General features: G+C 31.4%; 1 protein-coding gene across 3 annotated transcripts in view; it reads left to right on the top strand.

The window, feature by feature from the left end:
• CNTN5 (contactin 5) overlaps nt 1-12,699 on the top strand; it is a gene marked incomplete at both ends in the record, with an annotated part of 797,505 nt that overhangs the window by 494,558 nt on the left and 290,248 nt on the right. For all 3 annotated transcript variants that reach the window (XM_082845318.1, XM_082845317.1, XM_082845316.1), the window contains one exon: nt 12,015-12,196. In XM_082845318.1, coding sequence (XP_082701444.1) covers nt 12,015-12,196 — 182 coding nt within the window. The remainder of the gene's footprint in view (nt 1-12,014; nt 12,197-12,699) is intronic.

The following is a 12,699-nucleotide window of genomic DNA, read 5'->3' as shown; positions in this document are numbered from 1 at the left end:
TAAATAGAAAACTAATGTGTATCATTCCAGCTTTCTGCCAGGAAGCATTTACCACAAACTGACCTAGGGAGGAAGAACCCAAGAAGAGCACAACAGTCTCAGTGAGCTGAAAAGACAGAGAAAGGGTAGCAGAGAGGCTGAGGTGACTGAAATTTATAAGGCAGAATAACAGAAAGGGAAAGCAACACAGAGGATGATTTGTTCAAATCTACATTGGGATATCATTGAGTACTTGACCAAATAATAAGCAGTGTATGTATAAAGTGAAACTTCACACCCTAAGAAAAATTACTGGAGAAGAAAAACCACCAGGAAGCTGAAAAAATACTGGACATTGCACAGAGTCAAAAGAAATGAAAACCCCAACCAACCAAAGTGATAAAATTTTATGAACAAATGGTTAATTCACCAGAGAACCTAAAAAAGACCAGACCTTAGGACAAGGGTTAACCTAGTCCTAAAATAAAGACTACTCTGAACACATCCTCACAAAGATTACAAACAATCCTCATAAGGATTAAGCTGAGTTACAAGTAAGTTTGCATGTCAGAACAAAATCTACCAATTGTTAAGGAACAAATTTAAAAAATCAGGTACCTGACAATGTATAGGATGTAACAAATATTGCTAGAAATATGAAGAAGCAAAGAAATGAACTATAAACAGGAGAAAATCCGTCAAAAAACACAGAGAAATATCAGGTATTATACATTTACAAAGAACATTTTAAAACAGCTCTTACAAATATATTAATGACTAAATTAAAAAATTTACTTGTTTGGCTTAATATCAGGTTAGACACTGCAGAAGAATAAATGAATGAACTTGAAGATAGAGCAATAGAAACTATATAAAATATATAGAGAAAAAATATTGAATTATGCCTAAGAGATCTATGGAACAATCATAAAGTTATCTAATATATATGGAAGTTTAGTCCCAGAAGATAGGGATAGGCATAAAAATATTTGAAGATTATAGTCAAAAGTTATCACATTATTGAAAAACATAACTCCACAAATATTCAAAGCTCAATGAAATGCAAGCAGTATAAGGCACACCATAATCTAATTGCTAAAAAATTATTAAAAGAAAAAATTTAAAGATAGTCTATCCAGAATTATTTTTCCAGTGAAAATATTCTTCCAACATGAAAGCAAAATAAAACCATGGTCAAGAAAAAACAAAACAAAACAAACAAAAAGACAAATCCTGAATAACTTGTTGTAGTAGACAGCATTATAAGAAATGCTAAAGAACATTTTTTTAAGCTGAAGGAAAACTAATATTATTTGGAAACTCCAATCCCCACAAATGAATGAAAAGCTAGAAATCACTTTTTTTCTTTTTTAATGTGTGTAAATAGAAAATATATTTCCTCTTTTTAATTTCTAAAATTTCTAATTTCTACTTTTTTCTCTAAAGTAAAAATAATAACAACGTGGCGGATGGTTTATAAAGTATGTAGAAATAACGTATATGATAAAAATAGCACAAAATATGGGAAGGGAAACAAGTGAGCATAATATTGTCAGATACATATTCCAAGCTTTAGAACAACAATACATACATAAAAAGAACAAAGTGCTATAGCTAATGAATCAATAGAGAGGCTTAATGAAATAATAAATAATAATAAGTAATTAAAGGAAAATAAGGAAAAGAAAGAGGTCAAAAAAGGAACAAAGAACTGATGAAGTAGAAAGAAAACTAGACTTCAAACCCAACCATAGATAACTGTTTTAAATGTAAATTCACTAACACACACCAAAGGTGGACATTGTCAAACTGGATGAAAAAGCAAGACCCTATAATACTATAATATACTATCTGCAAGAATCCCATTTTAAATGTGTGTTTATGTCTATCATCTATCTATCTATCTATCTATCTATCTATCTATCTATCTATCTATCATCTATCAAGAGTATATATGTTGAAGGCAAGAGGATAAAAAAGATATAAACATTACTCATAAGAAAGTTAAAGTTACTATCTTAATATCAGGTAGTATACTTTAGCACAAGGAATGTTACCTAATATGAAGATAGGCTCTTCATAATAATAAAAGATTAATTTCTCAAGATGATATTAGAAATCTAAAATGTATATGCACCTAATAACAAATCTTTAAAATATAAGAAGGAAAAATTGATATTAAAGAAGAAATTGACAAATCCTCAATAATAATTGGAAATTTTAACACTCTTCTCTAGTAACTTATAAATTACAAGAATAGCAGGATGGAAAATCAATAAAGTAACATTCTTCTCCAGTAATTTATCAATTACAAGAACAAAAAGACAGAAAATCAGTAAAGTACGGAAGACTTGAATACAATTATTAACCAACTTGACATAACTTATATTTAAAGAACACTACAGCCACTAACTACAGAACACACTTAAAAAATCTACTCGTGGAACATTCACAAAGATTAACTATATGGTAGGCCATAAAAGAAGTATCACTCCTTATTACAGGACTGAAAATTTAGAGAGTATATTCTTTTTTAAAAAAATTTTATTGATTGGAATATAATTGATTTACAATTTTGTGTTAGTTTCAGGTGTACCGCAAAGTGAATCAGTTATACATTTACATATATACACTCTTTATTTAGATTCTTTTCCCCTATAGGCTATTACAGAGTATTGAGTAGAGTTCCCTGTGCTATAAAGTAGGTTCTTATTAGTTATCTACTTTGTATATAGTAGTATGTTTATGTCAGCCCCAGTCTCCCAATTTATCCTTCCCCTGCTTATCCTGTGGTAACCATAAGTTTGTTTTCTACATCTGTGACAATACTTCTGTTTTGTAAATAAGTTCATTTGCACCCCTTTTTTTTTAGATTCCACATATGATATCATGTCACACTGAATGAAGTAAATCAGACACAGAAAGACAAATATCATATGATATCGTGTATATGTGGAATCTTTAACTGAAACAAAATTAAACTGTACATCTATAACAAAAGTATACTTGAAAAGTCACTAAAATATTTGGAAATTCAAGAAAACACAACTAAATAACCAAATTGTCAAAGAAGAAATCATGGGGGAAATTAGAAATATTTTGAACTGAATAATAATGAAAACACAATGTGTGATATAGTTAAGGTAATGCTTAAGTGTAAATTTATATGTTTAAAAAAGGGAAAATTTGAAAATCAATGGTCTAAACTTCCACCTTAAACAATTAGAAATGTCAATCACTTTAAAATCAAAGTTAATACAAGGAAAGAAAGATTAAATAGCAGATATCAATGAAATTGAATATGGACAGACAATGGGAAAAAATGAAATATCAATATATTGAAATATCAATATAATTGATAAACATAAAAAGAAGAGATAAAATTCAAATTATCAATATCAAGTAGGAAAGAGGAAACTTCACTATATCTCTACTCTAAAGCATTAAATGACAGGAAGGGAATGTTTAACATTTAATTTTACAATTAAACTAAATAAACTCCTTAAAGGACATAATTTGCATAATTGGCAAAAGAAGAAATAGAAAAAACTGAATTATCCCATATCTATTAATGAAATTGAATTTGTAATTAAAAACCTCCCCACTGCAAAAACTTTAGAATAGGATAGCTTCACTGATGTATTTTGTCAGGCACATAAAGAAGAAATGATACCACATGGCCAAGTGAGGTTTACCTCAGGAATACAGAAATGGTTTAACTTTTAAGAATCAATTAATGTGAGCTTCTTTGGTGGTGCAGTGGTAAAGAATCCGCCTGCCAATGTAGGGGACATGGGTTCGAGCCCTGGTCTGGGAAGATCCCACATGCCATGGAGCAACTAAGCCTGTGTGCCACAGCTAACAGCCTGTGCTCTAGAGCCCGTGAGCCACAACTACTGAAGCCCGTGTGCCTAGAGCCCGTGCTCCGCAACAAGAGGAGCCACCGCAATGAGAAACCCATGCATCACAATGACGAGTAACCCCTGCTCGCCACAACTAGAGAAAGCCTGCATGCAGCAATGAAGACCCAATGCAGCCATAAATAAATAAATTTAAAAATCAATGAATGCAACTTGTCACATGAATAAAACAAAAGAGAATAATCTTACATTCATGTTTGTTAGTGCAGAAAAAGCATATGACAAAATTCAACATACTTAATGAAATGCTTAACAATGTAGAATTAAAGGGAAGCTTCCTCAGCCAGAAAAAGGGTATCTAAATATATATATATATATATGTATGTATTCAACATCATAATAAGTGGTAAAAACTAAAATATCCCCCTTTCTTTTTCTCTTACTACTTATGTCCAACATTTAATGGGAATGGATCCTAGATAGTAAAATAAGCCATAAAAAGAAATAAAATGTCTTAGAGATAGGAAAGGAAGAAGTAAAACAGTCTCTGCAGATGCTGTAGATATGTATGTGTACTTTGTTGAGAATCTACCAAAAAGTACTAAAGTTAATATTTAGGGATAAACTATACAAAATATACACATGACTTGTACACTGAGAAATCACATAATATTGCTGAGAGAAATGAAAGAATATATAAATAACTGAAGAGATATACCATGTTTATGGATTACAACACTCAGTAGTGTTCAGATGTCAGTCTTCCCAAACTCACATATGAATTCAACATAATTCAGTCAAAATCCCAGGAAACTTAAATTAGCAAGCTACTTTAAAAATTTACATTAAAATTCAAAGAATATAGAATAGCCATAATAATTTGGTAAAAAAAAGAATGAACATAAAAGACTTAACACACTTGATTTCAAGATTTTCTCTAAAAGCAGTAGTAATCAGGAAAGTGAGGAACTGGCATAAGACAGGTTTACAGATTAAGGGAACAGAAGAGAGTCCATAAATAGACCCACACATATAAGATTAGTTTGTCACAAAAATGCCAAGTAATTCAATGGGGAAAGAGTACTATTTTGAGCAAATAGTACTGCAACATGTGGATATTCATATTGAATAAAATTTAAAAGATTGACAATACTTAGTATTTTTCAAGGATGTAAAACAGCTGGAAATTTTATACATTTCTGGTGGAAGTATAAAATTATATAGTTATTATGGCAAATAGTCTGGCAGTTTTTTATACAGTTAAACATTTACCTTATCATATAACATAGAAATTGTACTCCTAGTTACTTACCCAAGAGACATAAAAATGTATCCACCAAAAACTTGTACATGAATGTACAAAGCGTTTTTATTCATAATCACTTAAAACTGAAAACAACCCAAATGTCCAATAGTCAAGACTGGGTAAACAAATTGTGGCTTATCCATGTATTAAAATACTACTCAACCATTAAAAGAATGACCTATTGATCCGCACAACAACATAGATTAATCTCACAAATCTTATGTTGAGAGAAAAAGCCAGACTAAAAAGGGTACAGACTGTATGATTCAATTTACATTACAGACTAAAAAAGACAAAGTAATCTTAAATTATGGAAGTCAGATAATTGATCACCTGGGACAAGGGTGAGGGTGATAGGGAAGGGGCATAAGGAAACTTCTGGGGGTGAAAGAAATATTCTACATCCTGTTAACCTAATTAAGGTGATGGTTGAATAGACATGTACGTTTGTCAAGACTCTTCAAACTGTACACTTAAATAGATTTATTTTATTTTTGGCAAATTATATCTTATAAAAAGGTTTATTTTTAAATGCCACTATAAAAAATAGTGTACATTATTCTTTGTGGACGTGTGCAAGAATTTCTCTGGGGATTGTAATTAGTAATTCCATTCCATCTCATTAGTGATCTTCCAGATCATAGAATATGTAATTATTCTCACTTGTAAGATGATTCCAATAGTTTTCCAAAGTTGTTGTACAAATATAAAACCCTACCATGTGTATAAGACTTCTTATTGATTGACATCCATGTCTACAATTACCAGGTTTTTCAAAGTACTACATTTTGCAAATCTGTTAGGCATGAAATAAAATTTCATTGTAATCTAAATTTGCATTTCCCTGATTATTAATGAGATTCAATGTGCTGTCATATGTTTCTTGATAATTTATGTTTTTTTCTTTTGTCTTTTTCTCATTTTTATGAGTTGTTTTCTTATACATTTGTAAGAGTTCTTTATTTAATCTGTAGGCTTTGTCAGTTATTTGTGTGGCAAGTAACTCCTCCACAGTTGTGTTCTTTTAATAAAAAGAAATTGTTAATATTAACGTAGTCAAATGTATAAATATTTTTATGGGTAGCAATGTTTTATATATTGCTTTAAAAGTTAATTCCTCCCTACAACAAAGACATAAAAGCATTTTATATATATATAAAAGCATTTTAGATATATATAAAATATATATATATTATATATATTTTATATATATTTATATATATTTATATATATTATATATATATTTATATATATTTATATATATTATATATATAAATATATATATAAAAGCATTTTATATATATATATTTTATATACCTATTTCTGCAAGAGTTATCATTGACATTAACATCTATCCAGCAGACCCAGGAAAACTGAAAATGGAGAATCATGTGGAAATTTCATTCCTGGATCACGTTTGGTACATTGTTCTTTCCGTATTCTATTGACCAGAACTCAATCCCATGCCCCTACCTAAGGGATGCTGGAAAAATGAGGCGTAATTATGTGTCCAGAGAAAAAGGAAAATGTGGTTGTTGAACACTTAGTTAATCTATTCTTCTGAAGAATATTTTGGTTCTTCCAACACATTGAATGCACTCGTTCCTTTTCCCAAGGGAGACAAACCAAATCTCATCTGGCCTCTGCATCCAGTCAAGTCCAAGATTTCCAGATCTCCATCAGGTCTAGATATGGATCATCTTGATTCTGTAACATATGTACTTAAAAGATAAGTTCATTATCCACAGAAAAAAAATATTCCACTCAGAAAAGAGATGAACAGGAGCCCCAAACTACTCACTGCTCTATCACAAATATGAAATTCTCCTGTAAGATCATTCATTGTAAAGCTTTTCTCTCTTGTGTGTGTGGGAGGAATGAGAGAGTTCTTAATTAGACACTGATATTACTCTTTGTAAGAAATTACCTTGTCTATCCTCCAGGGTATCTTGACTTCCCTCTCTGACATTTTTCTTTTTTGTTTTATTTCATGGCCACAGTTGAAATGTGTATTGAGGAGTATACCCTCCTTGGGGGCTGTACAGATTTTGTAACTCAAATTCCTGTTGATCTACATTTGGAAGCTTAAATTTTGTTTTAAGGCTCAAATGCTCAAAGATTTGTTGCTGTTTTAAACTGAGACACTTGGTTTCTTTGGCAATGAAGTCATCTCAAAATCTAATTGGCTTCTGACTTGTTTGCTTCCACTCAATTCCATGTACTAATAACTTCATTGAAAATTGTTCAATAAATAATATTTGAATTAAACAATTAACAAAAGCTATCTAAAAGCTAATTTTAAAACATTTATCAAAAATAAAATATACCTTCTTTTTCCAAAGGACATATAACTTTCACAATAATTCATTCTATATTTAGCTACAAAGCTTAATTTAACAAGTTCCAAAAAGCAGAAACTACAAGTCACAATCTCTACATGTCAAAATATATGGCATGTGGTTACCTCTGATATCAGAGGTAAAAGCAGTCATACTTTTATTATTAACCATAAAAAATAACTATATCACACCTCCAGCTAAAAAAATTAGAGTACAATAATAAATGTGCTAATCAAGAGACAAGAATAAGGAAATAAAAAATAGAAACTCTAAAACACACACCAAAAACTTAAAAATTCAAAATGTTTTTTTAAAGACCAGTAAAAGAGACAAAAATTTGACAAAACTAATCATTGTCATTAACATTTTTTGGGTACTCACTACTTACAATGTATTTTGCTAAGCAGTTTATAAGAACTTAGCTCACTTAATGCTCAAAGTCATGTTATGAAACTTATTCATTCATTTACTTCATAAACATTTATTAAGTACCAACTATGTGCCCAGCACTCTATGAGACGCTGTGGACATAGTGCTGAACAAGAGAAATTATGTCTCTGCCCTCAAGATATTTGCATTCTGAAAGAACAAATAAATACCCTCATTTTACAGTTGGGGAAACCAGATCATAGAACTTAGATAACTTTCTTAAGGTTACATAGCATTCTTTGTGTTTGAATTTTATTGTATTCCCTGGTATATCGTGACCCTAACCAACACAGAATGCTAAAAAGGGGAGGGGGAGATTGAGAAAGCACATACTCAAACCATTAAAATTGTAAATACAAATTTTAAAAAAAGATACAAATATTATCACCATATTATTGCAAACATTTTTTTTTTCACCTACTTGCTCTGTGCCAGGTAGTACTTTAAATCATTAAATGTTTATAATTACCCTCTGAACTACGTATTATTATTTCTACCATATTTTACATTTTGGGTAACTGAAGAAATGAAATTAGATATTAAAAAACTTGTAGTTGCATGCAAATCAAACTACAATGAGGTATCACCTCACACTGGTCAGAATGGCCATTATCAAAAAAGCTAGAAATAATAAATGCTGGAAAGGGAATGGTGAAAAGGGAACCCTCCTACACTGTTGGTGGGAATGTAAATTGATACAACCATGATGGAAAACAGTATGGAGGTTCCTTAAAAAGCTAAAACTAGAACTACCATATGACCCAGAAATCCCACTACTTGGCATATACCCTGAGAAAACCATAATTCAAAAAGAGGTATGCACCACAATGTTCATTGCAACACTATTTACAATAGCCAGGACATGGAGCCAACCTAAATGTCCATTGACAGATGAATGGATAAAGAAGATGTGTCACATATATACAATGGAATATTACTCAGCTGTATAAAGAAATGAAATTGAGTAATTTGTAGTGAGGTGGATGGACCTAGAGTCTGTCATACAGAGTAAAGTAAGTCAGAAAGAGAAAAACAAATACTGTATGCTAACACACATATATGGAATCAAAAAAAAAATGGTACTGATGAACCTAGTTGCAGGCCAGGAATAAAGAGGTAGACATAGAGAATGGGCTTGATGACATGGGGTGGGAGGGTGAAGCTGGGATGAAGTGAGAGTAGCATCAACATATAAACACTACCGAATGTAAAATAGTTAGCTACTGGGAAGCAGCAGCATAGCACAGGGAGATCAGCTCGGTGCTTTGCCATGACGTAGGGGTTGGGATAGGGAGGATGGGAGGGAGGCTCAAGAGGGAAGGGATATGGGGACATGTGTATGCATATGGCTGATTCACTTTGTTGTGCAACAGAAACTAACACAGTATTGTGAAGCAATTATACTCCAGTAAAGATCTATTTAAAAAAAAAAAAAACTTGTAGTTGCAGAGCTGTATTTATCCTGGAAAGTCTGGATGTAGAATATAGGCTTAACTACTACTAAAACATGTGACCACTTATGATGGAAGAATTTTTTTAAACCTTTAAACAATTGGCATTTATATAACTCACTGCTAAAACATTGTAATTATGGATGAAATACTTGATTTTCTAGGGAAACATGAATAACCAAAGTTGACACAAGCAAAAATTTATATACAAATAATTAAAGAAAACATGGAAGAAATTGAAAACACTTTCAAAAACCTAACTCTGCTGATGGTTGGCAGGTGCAGGTGAATTTTTGTGAGTCCTATCAGTGTTCTAAGGAACATATAATTTCTCTACTATTTAAGCTATCAGAATAGGAGATAGGAATGTTCTGGCATGTTTACCAAGCTATCACCCATCACTATGATACCAAATCTGTCAATGCTAGCTTGTAAACAAAGCAACCACCAACTCACTAACAAATCTGCACACATGCAAACCAAGAAACCTAATGAGTACAGACAATCTCACCTTTGAATATAGATGCAAAAATCTTAAATTTAAAAATATATCAAATCCATTCTTGTACACATTAAAAGAATGATATATCAGGCCAATGTAAGTGTTATTTGAAAATGCAAGGTTCAGTTTTCCTGGATTTTGAAGCAAAAATTGTCAACTCTAGCACAGCAATTTCAAGTCTATATTTTATTCCTAAGAAACAATTAAGAAAAGTGTTAAAAAATAAACAGGGTGTTTATCATAACATCATTTATAATAGTGAATATTGCTATTGCTCCAGTCAGGAAAATTAGTGGAAAATATCCTACATTTAGCGATTATAATCCATCGTAAAATGTTACAAAACATCCAAGTAGTATACACAAAGCACTTTGATGTTTAAAAGAAAAAAAATCCCAGCCGACTGCACAAATAAGGGAAGACTTTACTGAAGAGGAAGCATTTAGAATGGGTCTCAAAGAATTAGTAGCATTTTAACAGATATGACTGGGAACACACAAAGTTGTGTTTCTGGGTAAGGAGATATGGAAGGAAATAGTGAGAAATCGAACTGAAAAAGCAGACTGGGTCCAGAGCATAAAGTACATTAAATGTAGATAGTAATAAACAAAACAGTGGAACAGAACTGTGAAGCCCAAAACAGATTTAAGCATGTGAGAACCAATTATATAACAAAGGCAACATTCCAAAAATTGTCGGAAAAGGAGTTTTAAGGGTGCTAAAATAATTAGTTGCACTTCCTATTTCACATCAAAAACATGAATATAGTCCAGATGGATTAAAGATCCAACTGCTAAAAAATAATTTTTACAAAATGCTACCAGAAACACTGAAGGAAATATGGACATAAACTTGGGTTTACAGATAATTTTACAAGAAAACAAAAATTCAGAAGTTATGAAGGAAACTACAAATATGTTTGTTTCTCCCAAAAATATTTATAAACTTGTATCACAGATACCATAATAAAGTATCAATACACTGAGAAAGAATTTTTCTGAGAAACAAAGTCATAATAGCCCTAATACACAAAGAACTCTAAGAAATTAAACAATGCAAACAGGCAAATAGAAAAGTGAAAGAAATAATTGCAAAATAATATAAGCAAACAATTCACAGAAAAGCAGATTCAAACAGTCAATATAATTATGAAAAGATGTTCAACTTTCTTAGAGTCCAGAGAAATTTTAACAGAATGCCACTTTTAACCTTTGAATGCTGACAAAAATTAAACAGATTGATCACATAATGCGGTGGCAAAGATATGGGAAAACAGTCTCATATATTACTTATACGTGTGGAAACTGCTACTATATTATTGGAAAACAATCTGGCAGTACTTATTAAAATTAAAAATGTGCATGCCCTTTGATCTATCAATTCCACTTTTGTGAATGTTGTAGAAACTGAAAAGCAATGGTATATGATATATGTACAAGGTTGCTTATAGAAATATTATTTCTTAGTAGCAAAAAAAAAAAAAAGGAAAAAGGTTGGGACTATGCTGAATGTCTAAGTATAAGGGATGGTTGATTAAATTCTGATACATCTATACAAGGGAATAATATGCAGCTATTAGCCAGAATAAGTCAGGAGTTGGTCTTGGATTTGATATTTTATTAATAAAATAACTCATCATATGTGTTTATATATGCATCACTGCGACAAGGTGGGAAATTACTTGCTAACTGTATTTCTTTTTGCAGAAAGGAGATACTTGAAGGGGTGGGAGCAAAAAAAGTTCTTAATTCACTTTTCCTGACTCTTTTGTTCAACGTTTGTAATAAGCATATATTATTTTGTAATTTATCCAAGCTACTTTTGCCATTTAAACAAATTTACAAAGTTACAAAAATAAAGTATAATATATATATGAATATATATATGTATGTAATATATATATATGTAAAATAGAGTCTCTGAATTGCTTTCCTGAATTACGAAAGAAAAGGAAACTATCCTCCGTGTAATCTAACTACTTACCAGACGATCCACATGGAAAGTGAAGTACATCAACCAGCACACCGTCCTTAATTGTGATGACACTTTATCGCACTCAGCCTATTAAGTGCTTAAATTACCAGATAACAGAATCTATGTTCTTAATAGTGGAAAGTGTATTAATGGTATTTTCCTTCCTTATTGTAGCCCAGTTCCAACAATCACATGGATGAAGGTCAATGGTTATATTCCTGGTAAAGCACGTCTGCGTAAATCTCAGGCAATACTGGAAATACCCAATGTGCAGCTGGACGATGCAGGCATATATGAATGCCGAGCTGAAAACTCACGTGGAAAAACTTCCTTTCGTGGACAATTACAAGTATATAGTAAGTGTTTTCAGCAAAAATGGATGCTCTAGTCCCAAGAGTCAAACTGAAAATACAAACTAATTTGAACTAAATATTGCTTGTTAGCTACATTAGAAAATGAGTAATAATTTATAATCATGTTTCTTTTACATGGCAAAGCATCAGGTAAAATTACCCTACACAGAGAAATGCTTTAAATTAAAAATGAATGGGAATTATAAGGTTCTTTGTACAACATAAAGAATTGATAACCTTAAAAATGAGATACGTTCCCAGCACCAAAGCCATCCTCTAAGTTACAAATCTTGTAACATTTATTAACTTATTCTGCCCTTGGCCTGAATCAGAAGTCACAATTAATGCCCATGAACCAAATCCTACTTGTCTTTTTTCCTTGTAAATTTATTGGAACACAGCCTCACCCCTTTGTTTACATATTGCCTAGGTCAGCTTTTGCACTGATAAGGCAGAATTAAGTAATTGAGACTGAGATCAGCTGACTTGCAAAGCCTCAAATATTT

This window comes from Leucopleurus acutus (assembly GCF_964270905.1).
Source record: "Leucopleurus acutus genome assembly, chromosome: 8".
In the NCBI taxonomy this organism is placed as follows: Eukaryota; Metazoa; Chordata; class Mammalia; order Artiodactyla; family Delphinidae; genus Leucopleurus; species Leucopleurus acutus.
This window is presented reverse-complemented; position numbering and strand designations above follow the sequence as displayed.